We start from the raw sequence: 22,530 nt of genomic DNA, 5'->3' as shown, positions 1-22,530 counted from the left end.
TAGCTTTCAACATTAACATAATTAAAATTCATGTTATAAAACTTATTCAATGATGAAAAAGTTTCATCATTAAAAGACATTAATACCAGTTCTTAAGTAGTATACTCAATAATTACACTTATATATATTAGTAGAAGGTCAGTGTGTTTATTGCTTCTGCAAAATTAGTGATTTTTATCTGTTTCATTGTTATTTTCTAAGAATAATTAGTTTTTATAGTAATATATTAATATATTACTATATATTAGTATAATATATAGTAATAATATTACGGCTAATTTTTGTGAATTTATAGTATTTCCTAATATTTTGCTGAAAGATCAATAATATTAAAGTAGTACTGTAAAATGGTGCCAAAATCTTGAAAGAACAATGAGAAAGCAATAAAGAGGGATGTTAGTGAAATTTAAACAAAGTGGCTTGCCCACTATACAAGACAATAATTAAGTTTAAATGAAGTCAAATTATTTTGGTTTGATAAGCATTTCACAGTCTACCCACCACATTAAGGAAAAGATGAGACTACATTACTTTTTTGGGGGGCTTCAAAGTCAGCTGTTTTTAATGTTTTTCTTTTCTTTCAAATTTAAGGCAATTTTTGAGGCTATTCCACTACATGTATAAATGAAATAGAAAATCAATCATTGATTCAACCTAGGAACTGTAGTGTAAAAATGAGGGGAAAAAAAGAACTTTCCAAACACCTAAAGCAGATGGCTGCCATCTTGAAACTTAGTTTGTCTGAAAATGCAAACAATAAATCATTTAAGTACACACATTGAGCATTAAAATGGCAGTAAGAAATAAGAAATTGGACAATCTGGAAATAAGCTGTAATTAATTTTGAGCTCTTGGAAACTGTAAAATTCTGCACATATACTAATAAAAATGGCTGCCATAATTAATAGGATGTCAGAAAAAAACCTCAAATATATATATATATTGTACGGCCACACTTCATAGAGCCAACTTTGGCAATGTGCTAAGAATAGTCAATTCATGCTGAAGGGGAAAAAGAAATAAAGGATGTACAGATTGGTCACCAACACATGAAATTACATACTTCCTACATAAATTTTCCAACTATTGTACAAGCAAAATAGTTTACCACTTTGAGAAGTAGAATTTTCACAAAAGAAAGGCAAATTTTCTGACATACAATAATAAACAATCATCCCACAAAACACATTAATTACCCTAATATCGGAATGGATTCTCCTTCTTTTGACATGCGCAGAAATGTTAAAAGGTTTAACATCTGTGGGCATACAGTGTATATATATATATATTCCCCCCCCCCCTGCAATCTCAGGAATAGAGTAACAAGATAACATTTCCATCAAAATACAAAATTATGCAGTTTCAATTTAATTTTTAATTTGATGATTTCAGATGGAATGACCTATGATATGTTGGGCTAAACTAAGTGCATTTTGCCAATTTTTTCTTGAATAGTTAGTTTCCTTAATGTGTTTTCTCATGTATACTTGCATAAATCTTTCATGGAACACTCAACAGAGAAATTCATTCTATTTATTTGTACAATGATTCAGCCTTCTGACCTAACCTTGTATTATGCAGTGCAGTCAGTGTAAAACATAAATAAAACAAAAACATAAACAAAAGAAAGGACGGAACGAACTTTCCACGCCTTGTAAAAGTGACTTGCAACACGCCGACAAGCACATCAAAACTAATAACAGCGATCAACAACAAGTTCAAAAGACACTTGTCTGCAATCGTGCATACGTGCCGACCAGATTTATCATTTGCACAAAGAGAACAAGGATGCCAGCTTTCAAGACAACTTGCAGAAAAATGTCAAAATGGTGACTACAGCTGGACCATCGACTATAAACAAGCTAAATTGATGCAAAAACTAAGTGATGCCACTAGTAGCCACCATGGTGACCAGTATGCAGGCACTGCATAGGAAATGTGCAAGACCTCCTGCAGTCAAACTTATGGCTCACAAAACCCTACAAATCCACTTCAACATCCGTGGCCTAAACTCAAACCTTAATAATGTCCACCTGCAGTCTACCAAACCCCACCTACTCTTTCTAGCAGAAACTCAAATCTCACCTCCAACATTATTCGCCTCAACCTTCCAAACTACACACTCTTTAACTCCTTTAGACCCAAGGGTAGTGTCTGCACACATCCACTCCGACATACCTTGCCAAAGAGCACCCAACCTAGAATCGCCCAACTTTGACCTTCATTGGATGAAAATATCCCTATCCAACTCAGTCAAATTCATATACTGTCTCAATCACTCCCCTAATGCAACTAACCACTCTGAGCTCTTCAATTTCCTCTCATTAAAAACTGACTTTCTCTAGTTCCACTTTCCCAACAGCGAAATCATTCTCCTAGGAGATTTTAATGTCCACAACACCAAATGGCTTTCCTCCTCCAGCTGTACAAAGCTTGCAGGCAGAGATGCTGAAACATTCACCATCACCAATGACCTTACACAACTAGTTCAGATGCCAACCAGAATACCCGATAACCCAAAACTCTCCAAATACCCTAGACCTCGTCCACCAATGACCCTTCCAAATACACAGTGAATGTAGAGAGCCTGCTAGGCAATTTTGATCACAACCTAGTGCTCATCTCCTCTCTCATGCAACAAATGCTTACACAGCCACTTCCATACAAGAGTAGTTTGGCATTATAACAGTGCCAAGTGGGACAGCCTCTGCAACTTCTATGCCTCATTCCCATGGTTAGCCTAATGCTTCTGACCTTCAACCCAAACACATAACCAAAGTAATCCTCACTGGCATGGAATCATACATTCCCCACAGTATTCTGACCTGCCATTCCCTAACTAAACCCTGGTTTTCCAAAAGATGCACCAAGGCTGTACAAATGAAAAACCAAACATGCCATTACTGGCTCAAATCAAGAACCCCATCTTCCTTTACAGCTTATACCCAAGCCCGAAATAAATGCAAAAAAAAACAATCAATGCTTCCAAAACAGAGTTCAAAAGAGCAAAAAGCTGGAAATTAGCAGCCTGTCCAAATGGCAGCTGAGCCTTTTGGTCCCTCACCAAAGCAATCGGTTGTAACTTCTGCTCAACACTATTTCCACCTATATCCTACCCAGATGGCTCCATTGCATCATCACCTACAGAAAAGGCCAATCTCCTGACCTCACACTTTGCTTCCGATGCACGCATAATTGACAATGGCAAATGTCCCTCAACCATTCTGCATGTCTAACATACAATGTCCACTATATCCTTTTGCCAGAAAAAGATCAGCAAAATATTGTCCAAATTAGACACAAAAAGTCTCCCAGTCCTAATGGCATTCCTCCAATTGTCCTGAAGGTTTGCGCAGAACTGTCTCCTGTCCTTTGTTGCTTATACATACTGTCTTACTCCACTGGTATCTATCCCACAGCTTTGAAATTGGCCTATATTCAACCCATTCCCAAGAAGGGCGACAACTACCGCCCCCATCTCGCTCACCTCAGTCCTGTCTTAAGTAATGGAAAAATTCATCAATTCCCAACTTCTATACTACCTCGAAGCTATCCATCTAATAAACAACCACCAGTATGGATTCCATCGCTACCAATCAACAGGAGATCTGCTCACATATGTCACCAATCTCTGGACAAATGCCATGGAGAAGGTTGGCAAATCTCAAGCAGTTGGAATTGATATCTCCAAGGCATTTGACCGGGTCTGGCATAAGGGCTTACTAAGCAAGCTGCCATCGTTTGGTCTATCTCAAGACCTCTGTAGTTGAATTGCCAGCTTTCTGTCTGGATGCACACTATGTATGTGGTGGTGGATCCTCTCACCATTCAACTAATGCCGGGGTTCCTCAAGGTTTTGTCCTCTCACCAACCCTCTTCCTACTATATATCAATGACCTACTTCAGCTGACCTCCAACCCAATACACAGTTTTGAAGATGACAGCCACATTGCACATCTCCCTTTCTTTTGATAAACCTTACTCCACACAACTCACCTCAACCTACAGAACAGCAACCACCACTGCCCTCAATTCAGACCTCCTAGTCAATTTCAATGCAAATAAAACCCAGTATTGTCTTATTTCTCATAAAAAAACATTTTCTCCCGTATTATTTTTGACAACACCCAAATTCCCAGACAATCTGAGATTTCTCTGAACAGCTGTTAACCTTATACAAATCACAAATCCACCCAACCATTGAATATTGCTCCCACATATGGGGTGGGCCATCAAAAGCTCCCTCAAAAATGCTCGACTCAATACAGAGGAGAGCAATCAGACTTATTAATGACATCACTTACCAACTCACTCCCCCACTTTCGCACAGACGATCAGTCTCTGTACTATGTGTTTTCTACAAATATTTCCATAGAAAATGTTCTGAAACAGCATCAATAATTCCCCCACTTAGTACTAAGCTCATTGGAACATGTGCAGCTGCTGCTCAACATCCCTACACAGTGCACCTTGAAACCCATAGAACAAGTTTCTTCTCCTCCTCCTCCATCCCTGCAACTGCTATACTATGGAACAGTCTTCCCCTAGGTGTGTTCCCTAAGGAAGGAATACAATATACAGTCATTCAAATCCAATGTGAACAAGTATCTTCTTTCCCAACCCATACATGGTACTAATGTAATATAGGTTGATATATCAACCTCTCGTGTATGGGGTTCAACATAAAAAAAACTCTTAAGTCTACACATTTAAATATGACAGATTGAATATCATCCACTCTAGGTACTTTTCCATATTTCAGTTTTCTCATGGCTTTTTCTACTTCCAGTACTGAAACATAATCATTTCTTATAAAGACAGATCTACATTAACAAAAGGAAAACTCTATGTAAAGGAAATACTCACCATCTCGCAATACGAGATGGTGAGGATTAGGCACTAGTTATCTGCTTGGATGCCGAACAAATGAAGACAGGCTGGCAATTTGAGATGTAGATGATTAAACTGCATTTGATATTAGCTGAAACTAAACATGCACACCACTTTCTGGGATCGTTGGTTCTGGAGCCAAGGATTAAACACGAATATAATTTCTTGACATCTTTAATTTAATTTATAACTAAGTGAATAAACTTTCAACAATTAGCTCTAATTGTATTTTAATAATTAGGTGTTACATCTTTTCACTAATTGTATATGGAATATATATAATTTCTGGATTACTTCAACCTCAATATCTCTCACTGATACGAATTTCCACAGAGGTGGGATTGCTGAAATGGTCTCGATCACTTCATTCCATTAGATGCTTGACTAATAGCTTCTACTGACATGTCCTTTATCACAGCCCTTTGGTGGATGCTTTTCCCTGGGAGATGAGCAGACAAAAACAACTTCTTTTCAAAGAATCACTTTAGATTCAGGTAAAAGTTTAGCACAGAGCATGCTTTGCTGAACTTTATAAACACTAAACTGGTTCAAAAATCACTTAAATGATAGATCACAAATCCTAAAAATAAACGTAGTTATAGCAGTTCCAAAACAGTCAACTGTTGTGTACCACAAGAATCTGTCTTAGGACCGATTTTATATAGTATTTATATCAATGACTTCTGCAATCTTAAACTAAACAGTAAAATAAATGCTTTTGCAGATGATACCATCCTAATTTTCTCTACAGACACAGCTGAACAAATGTAAACCAAAGTGAATGCTAAACTTTAAAAAGTAACAAACTGGTTCTAGTCAAATAAACTCAGTCTGAATGTCCCAAAAACTAAATATGTAAATTTTAATTTGCAAAATACAAGCAGTAAAATGAACCTCACTGCACAATTATTTTTGCATGACTGGAACTGCAGTACAAATTCAAATTGCAGCTGTGCATAAATAGAAAAAGTCAATGTAATAACTTACTTGGTATTAAAAATTGATAGTAATTTAAGTTGGAAACTGCACATCGCTGATGTCATAAATAAAGTAAGGATTATGTTAAACAGACTTTACTACTTAAATACATTCTTAAATTTAAATATGTTAAAAATATTATATTCTGCATGGATACAAAGCACAAGACAATAAATGCAGGATAGTAAACATACTACCCTTGCATATTTATATGCTTATAGGTTCTGCTATTCATAAAAAACTAACAAATATTATTATTATTATTACGTGCGACTCCAGGGAGCCCTTAGATTCATCGATGGAGGCCCTAAACATCATGTCCACACAACTATTCGACATTCTCACAGTATCTATCATACCTTGCCTTGAACTCACTCACTGTCATAGCACCCACAACAGACTCTGGCAGTTTATTACACTCATTTACCACTCTAAAAGTAAAGAACTCAGCTCTAACACCCTTGCTCAGCTTCCATAGATGTCCCCTAGTTCTCCCACCACCAGTCCTGATCTGAAAAATATCCTCTGAATTAATCCTATAGAAACCCGTTAGCGATTTGAATATCTCAATCATATCTCCCCTTTTCCACCTATCAACCAATTTCTGCAACCCACAAATCTTCGACCTGCTCTCATAAGGTTCATTCCATAGACCTGCTATCATCTTGGTCACTCGCCTCTGGATTCTCTCCACCTCCTCCCCATCAAGAAGAAACCTAGGTGACCAAATCTGGGCACAGTAGTCGAGATGAGATCTTATCAAGGCTCGGTACAGAGAAACAATAACATGCTTGTCTCTGCTCGTCAAAGTATTTTTCAACAACCAAGTGAGTTGATGAGCTGATTTATCCACTTTTGCAATGTGCCCCCCTAAACTTCATCTCCCTATCCACCAACACTCCCAAGTCCCTGGCCTCATCAATCTCCTGGAGTACAGTTCCACCAATGTGGTACACTGCTGCTAATCTTTTCACCCCAAAATGCATAACCTTACATTTCGTCATCCATTCTCCTTAGCCCAGAACTCCAATCTATCCAAATCATCCTGCAAGATTTTGACATCTTCTGCATTCACTATTGCTCTACTCAACTTTGCATCATCAGCGAACAAATGAACCGTTTCTCTTAGATCCTTCCCTATATCGTTAACGAACAAATTAAACAGCAGTGGTCCAAGAACAGAACCCTGCGGCACACCACTAATTACAGGCTGTCTTTTGGACTCTACTCCTGAATAAACTACTCTCTGATATCTCTCCATCAACCACCCACCTATCCATCTCACCAACCCTATATCCATTCCAATATTTTGCAGTTTACAGATTAGAATTTCATGTAGTATCCTGTCAAATGCCTTAGCCAGGTCCAGCAGTATCACTGTAAACTCATTACCCTTATCCACTTCAGCCGTCACTGTGTTATAAGACTTGAGCAAGTTACTGAGGCACGATCTACCCTTCACAAAGCCATGCTGTCCCCCATACAGTATATCATTTTCATCAATCCATTCCTGTATTTTTCCCTTGACTACTTTCTCAAAGACCTTGACAACGACTCCTGATATGCTGATCAGTCTTGGATTCTCCTTTATGCAGTGGAACTATTTTCCCCTGTTTCCACATCTTCGGGACTAAACCAGACCCGAGACTCAGATTAAACAACATGGTCAAGGGCACTGATAATTCTTTAGCTGCTTCACATAAGACCCGTGCCAGTATACCATTCAATCCCACAGATGTATTCACATTAAGGTTCTGTAATAGACTATTCACCTCCACTTTATTCATCACAATTCCCGTATAAACTAATAGTTCCTTCATTCTTTCAATGTCACCACCTGGATGATATACTCTTGCAAAGTGCTCGCTCAGTAATTCCACTACATCGACTGATTCAGTGACCTTCTTACCATCGGCATTTCTTAAAATCATTCTGCCGTGTACAGTTTTTTTTTTTTGCTTGCAGCATATTGAAAGAACTGTTTGGGATTCTCTTTAGCTTGGATAGCTAGTTTCCTTTCATAATCTGGTTTTGCTTTTTTTACCACACTTGTTACCCTTCTGGCCTGCGCTTTATACCGTTCATGTGCCTGCAGGTCACCTTTCTCTTTAAATTCCCTCCACAGTTGTTTCTTTTTTTGCAGGCTCAAGCTTGATGGTGTTATTCATCCATTTAACCCCTAGTTGTTTTACTATTTGGACCCTAGATACACAATCAGCCATAACCTCCTGTAAATGCTCCTTGACCACTTCCCATGCTCTATCGACATCCAGCCCTTGCAGTTTTACATGCCATGGCACTGAATCAAGCAATCTCCTAAGCTTGTCATGCTTGCCAGCACGGTAATTCCACATATACCATGTCTTAATCGAAAATTCCACACCTTTAGCCACCTCCCAGGTGGCTAAAGGTGTGGAATTATGATCACCTTATGATCACTCTCAGCAATAGGTGGCAACATGGTCATATTCATTACAGTCAAGTTCTCAGATGCTATTACCAGGTCAAGCGCTCTCAAACCCCTAGTATTTTCAATTACATGCTGTCTCAGATAGTTATCCCTTAATAATTGAATAAAATCCATTTCCTTCCTCACATGTGTCCTCTCCTCCTTCCAATCAATGTTACCATACTTGAAATCCCTCATAATAATTACCCTCCTTCCACTCATTTCATCAATTTGTTTATGCATACTATCTCCACCATCTATTCCATCACCTGGTCTATGGCAGCACCCAACTGTATATTTTGTTCTGCCAGTCTCAATCTCACATCAAATAGTCTCAAATGAGCTCTTTTCACTATCCTGCAATACAATTTCAATTCTCCTTGGCTGCAGTTCATCAGCTATCATCAATAACACTCCTCCCCAAATTTTATTCTCTCTGTCCCTCCTAAACACACTATAACCTACACATTCTATCCTTCTAACTATATCATCTTCCGTCAGCCATGTTTCACTAATGCCAATAACCTGTGGCCAAGAAGAGCCAACCAATGCCAAAAATTCTTCCTTCTTGTTCCTAATACTCCTGGCATTAGTATACATGAAATGCAGAGGTCCCTTTGTCCCACCCCTATCTTGATGCATTATTCTAACTATCTCATTCTGATTACTTGTCCTTAGTACTGGCTCGGGTATATTATATACATTCTTACACTCAACTGTCTCACTGATATCCACATATCCCCCCCCCCCTCTTTGGTAGTTCTAGTTTCCCTGGTTCCGTACATCCATTTTCACTTCATTCAGCAACACTTTTTCCAGTCTCTGCACACCAAATCCATTCAAATGCAGGTCATCCATCGTATATAAATCCTTTCACCCATCAAACTCATTCCACACCACACCGTCTGCATAACCTGCGCATAGTCATTTGCGATTATGGCCTTCCTTCTAAACTCCTCTCTGTCATACTGCGGCAATAGACTCACCATCCTAACTCTGTCACACTTTTCTTTTGCTACTTTTAACAATACTTTCAAGCCCTCTCAAAAATATGTAAATATCAAACAAGATGCTTTCCTTAGGACATAAGGGCAAAAAAATATGTAGTTGCTAAAGCAAATAAAGAAGCAATGCACAAACATTATACTTATTTAGCACCAATATATTCAAATACATTACCTTTAACAATAAGAAATGAAACTAACCCAAACAAATACAAAACTCTAATGAAAAAATATTTATTTTCTCACAAAAATGAGGAAGCTCTGTTCAAAATAATTGTATAAATGATTGTTTTTTTTAGCATATTTGTATTCATATAATACAGTTACAGTTATATAATATAATATATAATAAAGATACAGTTTCATGTGAATGAGTTTTGAATAATCATATGTGTAACCTGGACGAGCAACAGCTCATCCAGGTTACACATATGATTATTCAAAATTTTGTACTATAATATGAAACTTGTTCTTCTTCTTTGAGTGCCATCTCCTATCGGAGGTCGGCAAAACACCTTGGCAAACTTTGAGTAATCCTCAGCCACTCTCAGCAGTCTCTCAGAGTTCACACCAGTCTACTGTCTTATGTCTGCCAGCCAAGATTTTCTTTGTCTTCCTTGTCCTCTTCTTTCATTTATCTTCCCTTTTATAATCAATTGAAGTTTTTTATATTTTTCATTATGAAGTAGGTGACCAAGATATGCAGCTTTCCTTCTTTTTATGGTATCTAAAAGTTCACATGATTTCCCCATTTGTTCCAGTACTTCCTGATTGGACATTTTTGCTATCCATGGGATTTTTAACATTTGTCTGTATAACCACATCTCAAAGGCTTCAAGTCTTTTTTATTGATGTCTTCAAGGTCCAAGTCATATGAAACTTAGAATAAAGTATTTATCTATCTAAATTGATTATATGAGTGTTTACCTTGAATTTTTTTTTTTTTTTAAATAAAAATAGAAGGTCACTATTCTCCAATTCATTTTATAATCTCTGAAGAGCTGCAAAACTTTCTCAAACAGTTGTGTGCAGCTTATTGGTCACGAGTTGCATACTACTGACCTTAGACTTGTATGGAAAGAAAAACAAAATCTAGAAAATCTTTGCCATTTCAACTGGAAAATGAACCTAATTCTCTTCTCTTTCCCTAAGGACAGTCATATAGCTATCATAAATGCATCACTAATTAACTTAAATATTATTGGCAAGCTATGATAAGAAGTACACTGACATAAAGATAAGGAGATGGTGGCACCTCTGTATAAGGCATTGGTCAGAGTCCACATGAATTACTGTGCTCAGATTTAGTCAATTAATTTTCGTTGTGATGTGGAAACACTAGAGAGGATCCAAAGACAAATGACCAAAGTGATATCAGGACTTGGAAGTGTTGTTATGTAGAGTGGTTGAGGGAATATAGACTGCACAGTTTGGTGGATAGGAGGAAAAGAGTTGACATGATAGAGATCCTCGAGATGGTTAAAGGATTTTACCAGATTAATACAAGAAATAAAAATTATGTATATCTACTCTATACTATAAAATGAGCCAACCAGTCCGGAACATGGGGGGTTGGGCGCCGTAGGCGTCAGGGAGCAAGCCCCCTAGTATATACATATAAAAGTGAATGATAAAATGAGAAAAATGAGAGGCCATCTGTAGAAGTTTTGGAAAGACATGGTGCAGAAGAAGAATGTGAGGAATAGAGTGGTTGGTGAGTGGAACATACTGCCAGAGTGCTTTGTGAATGCAAGGAGTAAAAATAATTTTAAAATTCAATATAATAGATATGTCGGTTGAGTGGGTCTCTGACAATGAGTCTGCTGACTCCATGGAGATTACTGTAATAATAATAATAATAATAATAATAATACAATAATATAAATTCAAGAATAAAACAGTAAAAATACACTAAATCAATTAGGTAGACTGTACTGAACAATAAAAATAAATACAAATGTGTACAATATGTTTTTACCTTCAGCTAGTATATCTGTATAACGAGTTTCATGAAATATGATGACTGATGGTCCCAAAGATGATAGTGGGGTATCAAGTTTATATTTTTTTAAAGCTGCTCCCAACTCCTGAGAAAAGTGCTTAATATAGGCTTCTGATGCATCTCCCAAAAAAATAAACAGATCATTGTGAAGGCGCTCAGCACGTGTTCTGTATATTACAATGTCTGAAACAGCTAATACCTGCAAATTTGATAAATATTTGACTTGAAACATGCACATAAAATTTTGTATCAGTACATTTATTAACATAAGTTTAATATTTCAATGATAAATTTATATTATAACATTATGTTTGGAATGAAAACAGCACCATACTTGATCAGCAGGGAGCACTACTGCAAACTATACTCATCGTGCATCATCCTATTATATAAGCGTCTCTACAAAGAAAGTAGTTTTTTTTTTCCTGTCCTGTTCTTTTATGTACGTAGTCAGGAATACATTTTAAGACTTGAGGCAAAAAAGAATATCAGGTTTTTGAGGCAAAAAAAAAAAAGCCATCGAAAACCTGATATATGTAAAGGCAACTGAAGTAGATGACAATTAGAGTGGCTGCACTGCATAATTCAGAAGGTCAAATTCCAGATGACAAGTAGAGCACTCATAGTACCCATTTATAAGAACTGAAATGAAAATGAATGTGAGAATTACAGAGAAATTTCCATACTAAGTGTTCCAGATAAGATTTACAAAAGCCAATATTTAAGAAGAGACTAAGAAAAATTGTCAAAGAGAAACTTGTAAAACAAGCTGGGCTGAGGACAAAGAGGAGTTATCAGGATCAGATTTTTACTTTAAGACATATAGCTGAGAAACCATGATAATATAACAAGGATCTGTATTTAAGTTTTATAGATATTGAAAAGGCATAATGACAAGGTATCAAGAAAAAAAAGTGTATTTCAAAATGCTACAATAATATGATGTAAATAGGGACACTGTACCAAACATACATGGTCCATATTTAAGTTGTAAATCAGCAGTTATAACTGAAAGGAGTATAGGTAGATGGCTTGATGTAAAATTATGTGTAAAATAAGGTTACAGTATACCCTATCTCATTGTTATTTATCATCAACATGGATAACATTATGAAGGAAAGTGGAGTTAAACCTAATATAAAAACTGGAGATGTCAATCTCAGTTCTTTATGTGCGTGATATTATACTAATGAATAATCCATACAACTCTGCAGGATTCTTTAACTAAACTGAATAACTGCTGTAATAAATATGGCATGAAGATCAACAATAAAAAAATGTCAAACCTAATAGGCTGGAATCTGGAAAACTTCAGCTGCATTTGGGAATGGAGAATCTATAGAACAAGTAAAACATTTCCGCTATTTAGACACAGCTTTTATGAAGATGTCAAATTAAAAATGGAAATAAATAACAAAATAAACAAAGTTGGTATTATGGTGAATCAACCGAACAAATTTATATGGAATAAGAGGAAACTTAGTCAAAACACAAAACTAGCAGTATACGAGATATTCAAACCAATTTTAATTTATGGATCTGAGAGCTGAGTTAGAAGTACAACAATTGATCAACAGTGGAAGTATATTAAAGATAAAGATATTAGGAACTTGATATTGTTAGCATTCAGGAATGTATAAGCAGAGGCAATCTCAGGTGGTGTGGTCACTTGAACAGACTAAGTCAGGAAAGATTAGCAAAGCAGAAGTTTGATACCAAGATGACAGGAAAAAGACCCAGAGGAAGACCAAGATCTAGGTGGACTGATGCAGTTAGAAATACCTCAGAAGACTGAAATATAAGATCCAATAATACTAGAGTCCTTGGAGATAATAGGCTAATTTGGAGGAAAACTGCTGATAGGAAGACAGTAATGATGTAAACTTTTTGTGTAGTGCTATCATAGTATGCTGCACCCCCCCCCCCCATGAGGATACATATCAGGAATTTGATGATCTTGAAGGGGCCAGTGCAATCAAACTTTGTAAGGTCATCTCTTTTAGATAAGTTGAGGATTAATTTAGAACCAAAATTTTGCCACCCCCTCTGTTTTTTAATGCGACTCTCACCCAGAAAAAGGTTTTGTAAACCTATAGTACATTCATACCACGGGTGGGTAAAAAAATATAAAAACAAATTTTTTTTATTAATTTTATTTATTTTTACATAGTCTGGAAATCCTGCACTAGAGACCAAACAATGAATTTTCAGATCCAACAAGAGGGGAAGTGGTCCCACACCAGGCAATGAAATTAATCTTTCACCAAAATATAATCACAGACATCCATGTCCATAGATGGATTCAAATTCACAGCCTGTTGGTTGAAAGGGGGATACGCTAACCACTCATCCTACCAGGCTGCCAAGTTAATCCCATTGTTATATTACTACTTTAGAGAGCAATATAAAAAGAAAAAGCATAACAATGGCAACTCTTTGTGTGTCTCTCATAAACACAATGAAAATTGTTTGCATCTAGTCTGTCCCCCCATGCCTTTTTTTTTTTTTTATATATGTCTAATAAGCTGTATATCTGCATCAATCAAAAGAGATTTTCACTTCATAGCTTCTTGATGCAAAGGTGTCATAAATTTTATTGATGAATACCAGCAAACTGGCTGAATGCTGCTCTTCAAAACTTGATTAGGATCTTCCACAGCCTGAAAACAGTTATGCTTTATTCTTCTAATGTAATTTCCACTACAATAATTAAAACAGTATTAAAATGTATGCTAGCTAAATTGATATTTGCACAATTAATTGTATAAGCTAAGTTAGTGGTAATGGTTTTATATAATGAGTGGTTGGCTGTTTACATTCAAAACAAATACATTAATCTGTGAGAAATCATAGTAAGTAGTAACTTACTGTTTGCTTATTTGCAATAAAGGTTTTAAGATCCAATTTTGCAAACTATACTGGAATGACCACATCTTTCTTGTTGTACAGTCACCTCAGCCTACAGTAACTACACCAGTGTTACATGTGAAAATTATTTTACAGTTCAAAATTATTTGTCACACACCAGCAAAATATCTGAATAGAAACACTGGTTTCATGGTTTTGTTCATTAGGAACAGATCTATAATGCAGAATTCTATGAATGGTAAAAGGCTCAGCATCAAAAATCACTTTTGAAATTGGTTAATTACTATGTTGGCCTTGACATCTTTATATGTCAATAAATGCATGAATACAAAGTATCTACATTAAAATGGCAATAATCTTTGGATACTATTACTATAACATGGATACAACAGAAATTATCTGATATATTGCATCTACGTAACTATTTGGACATGTAAAACTTGAGAACTCATAGGGACAAGGCGCTGTTTTTTTGTCTTTTTTTTTGTGATAGAGAAAAAATTGTAGAAGGCACAACATACAATCACATCTTATGAAATATTACTTCTCTATAACACTCTACAACTAGAAGCAGATATTTTTACTCAATGCAGTGCTGTGACCTAGCAGTTAGACTAGAAAAATTCTGATTGCATCCCCTGTGTATGATTGAGAAGCTCAAATAATGAAAATAACTTCTATAATAACCAGTATATTCAAGTTCTTATAGTACTATTATATGAGTTAGTTACTACAGTTAGTATTAGCATCTGACCTCCATGGAATCAGAGACCTATCATGGAGTCGCATAGTAACTATAGTAACTTATAAAATTACAGATTACAAAAATAATTACAAATTGCCTTTGCAAGATTACTTTTTCTTGGTGGCAGATTAACATACAGAAAAAAAGAAAAGTTCAACAGGTTAATCCTGTTAAGACCTTAACCAAATAAAAAATTATAAGCTCATATAACATATATATATCTTTGTTATATGGCAGTATACGAGCTTATAACAATTTACAAGCGAAAACAAGGCTAAACAGCACATGTTAACAGGCAGCTGTTTGTGTTTTTATATCTCTGGGAGGAATGGTGGTGGTGGTGGCCAGCCCAATGGAGCAGCAAAATACCCATATAAAATATCTATAGAAAAGATATAATAAGAAACAGAGTGTATGATAAAGTGGTTAAAGGGAGTCTGTGAGAGTGAGGTTATCTATTAAGTAGTATACTCTTTCAGAGAACATCAAGCAATTTTTAGAGACCCCAAATGCAGGAAAATTTGGACTAATCTCTGTTTTATATTCTATACAGTTGACTCTAGAGATAATAGGATTATAGGAATAAATCTGTTATGGGGGACAGATTTCTATAGTGAATTTTCTTTAGGTAGCATTGTGAATACAGATTCAGTTAGGAGTTTGCAGTAGTTTGCTACAATGAATGAGTGCATTATAACAGTGGTTGCTATGGTAAGTGAACTGTGTGCGTGTGTGTGTTAATATTATTTATATATAATCGCTTTCTCGTAGATGCTCAGGCTCTGTTTTATGTTTCTTCTACAGGAAATTTCATGATTGCTGCTACACAGAAACTGACCACTGTCATTTCTCTACTTTTATGACAAATTCTCATCCATCTACCTCTATTCCTTGAAACAACCTTCGCATACTATTTTTTCCCAAGGATTACAATAGCCAGCTGTTCGAGAAACAACATCAGGTTTCTTCTTTATTCCAAGTCCCTTACCCACAATGGCACCTCTATTGAGGTCTCATTCTGCATTATTTCAACCTTGGTATCACCTCTAAGTCAGGCTCTGATGAGACCTCAATAAAGGTCAAAGCTGGTCTGAGTAGTGACCTTTCCCATAATGCATAGCATTATACATGTCTGTAAGAATATGTGTTGTGCATTATGGGATACTAAGACAAGTGATGCAAAATCGCTAGCCTCTATATACAAGTATCCCAGTCGTGAAGTTACTTCACGTACAAACTTTGTTTGCTTGCACTTGGATAAAGGATTAAACCAGGAATATAATTTCTTGGCATCTTTAATATATAGTATAACTAAGTAAAAAAACTTTAAACATTTTGATAATACAATAATCACATGTAAATATAGTAACAGAATCAACGTATTTGTTTATTTATTTTTCTCTTCCTTAATTCACACAATCAAAAAGGACAAATTTACATTAAAATTGAAACCAGCAAAAATACAGCTGAATTTCACTAAAGTAAACTCATATAGAGGAATAATTTGTTACTGTGAACAGCCTACACAAGTCAATTTCTGGTAAAACAGCAGTTGTGAAACATTAATTGAGACTTTTTAGTTGTTTGTTATAGCAGTGTCTTAAACACTTGCTTTGCATTTAATGTCTTTTTGAATGTAGTGGTGTTTTGGATATAACTTATAAATGACTTTCATTAGCTAACCATTGTGGATGGTATAGAAATTAAGTTTTCTTTTTTTTTGTATCTCTTAAAAAACATAATATTCTGCTCATTAGAGTTATCAATAATGCCATATTCTGGGTTAAGATAGAAGGAAAGATTTCACTCACAGATATGGCAGCCCATGTGAGTAAATGTCTGACATGCCTATTGTCAAAACTTGAGAAACACATGACCACAGTGAGATATTTAATTAACTAAAACATTTACAGATATTTTACCTAGCTTAGCTCAGAAGGTAAAATATACAGTGTATTGCTTACCTCAAAAGTAAACAAGCTCAGTGGATTACATCATATCCTTTAGATGATTTTTCAGTAAAGACGTCACTCATTCAGTTATGCAAAGTTAATATTGTTAATTGAATAAATTTAGGTGGAATAAGAGAGAAATTAGTTCAAAACACTGACTATATAAAAGATGATGTTCAAAATAATTTTAACTTATAGATTTGAAAGAGCTCAGGTAGAAATAAAAGACTTGATCAAAGACTGGAGACCACATAAGAGTTCTGAGAAAGATTAGGGAAGTGAACAAATAGCATCAATGGTAGTATCATATTAAAAATGAGGATATTAGGAAAGAACTGACACTGTGTTAGCATTCAGGATGTGTTAACAAAGCTAATCTTTGGTTATATGGTCACTTAAACAGAATGAAGGGTTAACAAATTAAGTGTTCTTTGCCAGGATGGTAGGAAAAAGACCCAGATGGGATGATATAGTAAAAAGTGCCTTAGAAGACAGAAACATAAGGTCTGATAATATTGGAATCTTGAGAGATAAATGTGGAGGAAAATATCATTGATAGGATGTAAAGTAATAATGTACCTTTTTTCATGCAGTGTTATTATAATATCCTGTACGCCCCGAAGTATTTAATATCATAATATCTGGTATAACTGGGGGGGGGGGGGGGGAGAGTTGTCCTACAAAAACAACTTGAGAACAAACGTGCACTTGCACACACACAGTGCAAAGCGGATTAAATTAAATACCATGGCAACGTATTAATTATAGAATGGAAGCTAGTTACTTTGCAGTGATAGGCTACTCAGCCTAACATGCTAATAGGAAGAATGTGATAAAATTTATGTTTATCATTTATGGTTTAATTAGTAATTGGATTTTCAAAGCAATTTCCTTTTTTTTTTTTTTTTTTTTAAATTCAAATTTAATCTGCCTGTTTGCTATATCAGATATTTATTTATGTTTTAATCTTTTGTGGATGTTTGCCATTTTAAGAAAAGTAAAGACTTCTCATTTTATAATTTATTGATATTATGAAATGAAAATTTAATTATATTAACAAACAAGGGTTGAGAACTATTTCATTGACAGATTATCAAAACTGAGATATAATGTACCTTAAAATGTTTTTTTTTTTTGCTGTTTGTTTAAATATAATTGCATACATAACTAATGTACTATAAGTTAGCAATCTCTTAAGTGTGTGTGTGTGTGTGTGTGTGTGTGTGTGTGTGTGTGTGTGTGTGTGAGAAGAGGATTTAAGAAAAGAATTTTCACTTTTACCTTAGATGTTAGCCCCAGTAGCCTGTCCATAGCAAAGTAACTTGGCCTCACAGAAATCTAATAATCACTGATATGATAGGACAGATAATCATATCTACATAGTCTGATATATATCTGTCAAAGCATGTAACTCCAGTCAGTTTGCCTGTCTTGCATAATGAAAAATTCAATTTTCCAGGAAGAAAAGCCATGTCACCTGCTTATGAGATGAACTAATTCACCTCGGCAGAAAGGTCCTAAACAAGATTCACACTTGGGTCTTTCCAACCAACGGACATCTCTGACAAACCTCTGTTACCTCTTACTTTCTTTCTTTGGTTATATCAATAACATGTTTCATTTGTCCAACTGCCTATTATTTTGCCACAAGCAAAATAATTTTATATATATATATATACACACCAGTTTTCCAAATGGAAGCTGCAGCAGTTCAATGATCTGATTGGGGACTCTGAACAGAATCCTATACAGAGGCTGACATCCCCTGTATAGGATTGAAGCCACCACCTACATTGTTATGCTTTAAGATCCATCCCATCCTGTCTACTACATTCCTGATATGAAGTGAGTAAATACACAATACCAGCATAATTAACCACCTCTGACTAACAAGCTGTGGATTCTGTGAATAATTAAAATATACATATCAATTGAGAAATTTAAACCTGTAATTGAGAAAATAATACATAAGCTATGAAATTATGAATGCATTGTGTCATTGTCTGTCGTAAGACTACCACTAACCTTGCTGGAGGGCTGAAGTGGCTTGGAAAGTACCAAGTCTTGTCTCCAGAACAGGTTTCCAGATTACCTAACATTTAGTCTGCCTAAAGAGACGAAATCTATTAATATTCTTTTTGATAGCTGGAGAATGAAGTCTTTGGGAAAAACTTTTGTGAAGAAGGCTCTTCCGGAGAACAGAGATTCTTTTTTCTTTTAAGGTTACACGGTGGTCAACATTCATATAGCGAAGAATTTATGGAGACCCAACACACGTGTTAGAATAATTACTTTACTCAGCATTAAGCAAGTAACAATCGATGTGTCAATCTCTGTACTGAGGTCATCATCAGGAAAACATATATGTACAATATACAAGCTACATGGCACTGCACTATACGAAAGTAAAATGAATCTAAACATTAGTTAATAATTTATCCTAGCCTGACCTCTGGTGAGAAAAAACAAAACAGAGAACTACATTAAACAATTTCTACAGTCCTTTCATATTGAGATTTTCTTGTCTGGGGTTGTTCTGGTTGCTATATGGATTGCAGATGGATCTTCCACATTCTTGGAATAATTAATATCATTTTTGTTCAGATTTGGATGATGTTTCAGCATTTCACAAGCTTCTTTGAATTTTCTTTCAAACCAGGTTTTGGTGTGGTGTAGGGACTTAATGCCTTTCCCATCAATTCTGTGGCATGTTTGGACGTGGTCCTGTTTTACCATAGTGGAGGTATTTAATGTGGCGTTTGTGTTCATCTTTTCTGATTGGTATGGTGCATCCTGTGTCCCCTATGTAAGGTGTACCCTATTCATTCTTGTAATCTTTTTTGCTTTTAATGGCATTTTTATGGAGGATTGATCTTGTGAACTTTTTTTTTTTTTTTTTATTGTAGCCATTTTATTTTACAAATGTTTGGTTAATGATTTCAAATTCTTGGTTCAGTGCTTGTTCATTGAAGCAAATTGCTAGGGCTCTGTGTTTGAGGGTGCTCATGACTCCTAGTTTTTGTGTTGAAGTATATTGTGCATATGTATGTTTTCCTAATGATGACCTCAATACAGAGGTCAAAACGTTGATTGTTACTTGCTTAATGTTAAGTAACATCATTATTCTAACATGTGTGTTGTGTCTCCATAAATTTTTCACTATGAAAGAGAATAGAGATAGATGAAATGGATGAGAAACAGGTTCAGTAAATTTGTTAGTTCTGCAGGAATTTTAGATATCTATCTATGGAACATTTCATTATGTTGTAAATTTCAGATATAATTATGTGACTAATCCAATTAAAAAAAAATATATATATAGAAACTCAAGATCTGAAAAAAAAAAAAAAAATCGAAAAACATATACATGCAACAGGTATACACAGTGTCTTAATTGTAATTTTTTAAGCATTTACTTACTTTTAATAAAAGTCTGGTTCTTTGGTTCTGATTACATGTAGCACCCAATAATCCCTCTGTATCTATAATAACTACACTGTGGTTTGGATCATAAGCTGCCCACACTCCAATAGTACAAGACTTTTGAGTAGATGATGTTTTAAAAGTTTCATGTCCACCATAAAATGTATGATTTAATGTATATGACTTCCCATCACCGGTATTTCCAAAGATACAAATAACTTTCACAAGACTTTCACTATCACATCCTAACTTTTCAATAAATTCACTTTCACTTTTTACCTAAAAATTCATAACAAAATACAAATAAGAAAAAAAAAAATAATAAAAAAAAAATAAATAAATAAATAAAAAAAAAAAAAAAAATATATATATATATATAATAAAGAGTTATTCCTAGAGATGCATATAAAACCTACATTGCATTTCTATCACAATTGCGCATACAATAAATATACTTGGAAGATTAACAACAATAGTAAATACAGTAAGGCCCCCATATCCGCGGGGTTTGGTTCCATCGTCTTCCGTGGATACCTGAAACCGCAGATAGTAGCGAACCACTAGTGAGACCCAGATTTTTGCACATATATAGCAAAATTGAAGCAGGAAATTATTAGTAAATTGACTTAGTCTCACACGCTAGAACTGTATTGTTCTTTAGCGAATATGTTATGTAGTTGATATATAATGTATACACTGAATTGTATGGCTAAATAAATAATAATAAAAAGTTTTTTTTTATTAAATGAGGTAATTTCTAGACTACCACTTCACTCGTACTATCCAGGGATGCTATCTACCGCATTTGGACACACATTCCATTGCTCCTCGATAATAATATTACATATTTATTTAAAATTATCATGAAAAAATTTTTACTCTTTAGAATCTATGAGGAGCAATGGAATGTGTATCCAAATGCGGTAGAAAGCACCCCCAAGTGGTACGGTTGAAGTGGCAAACCAAAAATTTGCCTCATTCAATAAAACTTCGTCTTTAGACAAATTAAATTTAACCCACATAATTATGTATAACAAAATGAGAAAACATGCTAATGAAAATGCAATTGTTAATAAAATCTTAACATATTTACTCTTATTAGGAGGAATCAACTGAGATCAGAACACCTCATTGTGTTCAGCTACATATTTATTCATCTTCCGAATCTTTGGCAGTCAGCTGCTTGCTTGCCTACTGAGCAAATGATGTGGACGGCTGAGGATCATCGATAGTAGAAGTTATTGGAATGCCGTTTTTGTCTCTTCAATTCAGTAAACAGGTTCTGCAACGGTTCCAAAGCTTCTGTTATTGTGAAAGTAATTTTTATGCTGCATTCCATCATTCAATCATAATTCATTATCTGTTCCTTTAATGTTTGAGCCATTCGAAATATCGTGGCCAATTTTTCAAGTGTACACACTGGTGGTTCTTGTTCACTTTCATCCTCATTGTCATCTTCTTCTGTAGAAGATTCAGCAAGATCTTTCAACTCCTCAGTAGTGAGTACCTCACGATGTCCATCTATGTAATCATTCAATTCTTCTTCTGTCACGTTGTCAAATCCCTCTCCACCTATTTTCTGTGCTGTGTTAATTATCATTGTTATCTGTGAGTTAATATCAGAGCCTTCTTGGGAATTATAAACAGAGTCACTCCACAAATTCTTCCAGCACGCAGTTACCATTTTTGGTTTCAATTCGTCCATTGTTCCTTTGATGAATACAATTGCATCTGCAATTGTGAATGATTTCCAGCACTCCATGACTTCATCAGCAGAATCCTCAACCATTGCACGAATCATATCGAAAACCTACCGAGCATACGAGGCTTTAAAGCATCTAATGACACCTTGATCGAGTGGCTGAAAACAATGAGGTCATATTAGGTGGGAAGAAAACTACTTGAACATTTTCATCTTCAGTGACTAGTGACTCAGGGTGCCCTGGAGCACTGTCTATTATCAATAAAACTTTAAATGGTAATCCTTCCCTCTCCAAGTTTTTTCACCTCCGGAATAAACACATCGATGGAACCATTCCGTAAATAACACGGCCATGACCCACACTTTCGGATTTGATTGCCAAAAACAGGCAGACCACTTTTGTTTTTAAGGGCACATGAATTCTGTGCTTGGTAAACAAGGCCAGGTTTAATTATATGACCAGCTGTATTGCCACAAAGTACCAGCGTCAATCTGTCCTTAAATGCTTTAAAGCCTG

At 35.4% G+C, this 22,530-nt stretch overlaps 1 protein-coding gene across 4 annotated transcripts in view; it reads right to left on the bottom strand.

The window, feature by feature from the left end:
• The window catches only part of LOC150097705 (zinc finger FYVE domain-containing protein 1-like), a 184,496-nt gene that overhangs the window by 117,175 nt on the left and 44,791 nt on the right, over positions 1 to 22,530 (bottom strand). For all 4 annotated transcript variants that reach the window (XM_090407405.1, XM_090407407.1, XM_090407408.1 and 1 more), the window contains exons 3-4: positions 20,309 to 20,590; positions 11,300 to 11,522 (exon numbers count right to left, since the gene is read on the bottom strand). In XM_090407405.1, coding sequence (XP_090263531.1) covers positions 11,300 to 11,522; positions 20,309 to 20,590 — 505 coding nt within the window. The remainder of the gene's footprint in view (positions 1 to 11,299; positions 11,523 to 20,308; positions 20,591 to 22,530) is intronic.

This window comes from Typopeltis vanoorti, chromosome 17 (genome assembly GCF_054136105.1).
Source record: "Typopeltis vanoorti isolate ZY-2024b chromosome 17, IOZ_Tvanoo_1.0, whole genome shotgun sequence".
Taxonomy (NCBI): domain Eukaryota; kingdom Metazoa; phylum Arthropoda; class Arachnida; order Uropygi; family Thelyphonidae; genus Typopeltis; species Typopeltis vanoorti.
Note: the sequence above shows the minus strand (reverse complement) of the source record. Positions and strands in the feature narration are given on the sequence as shown.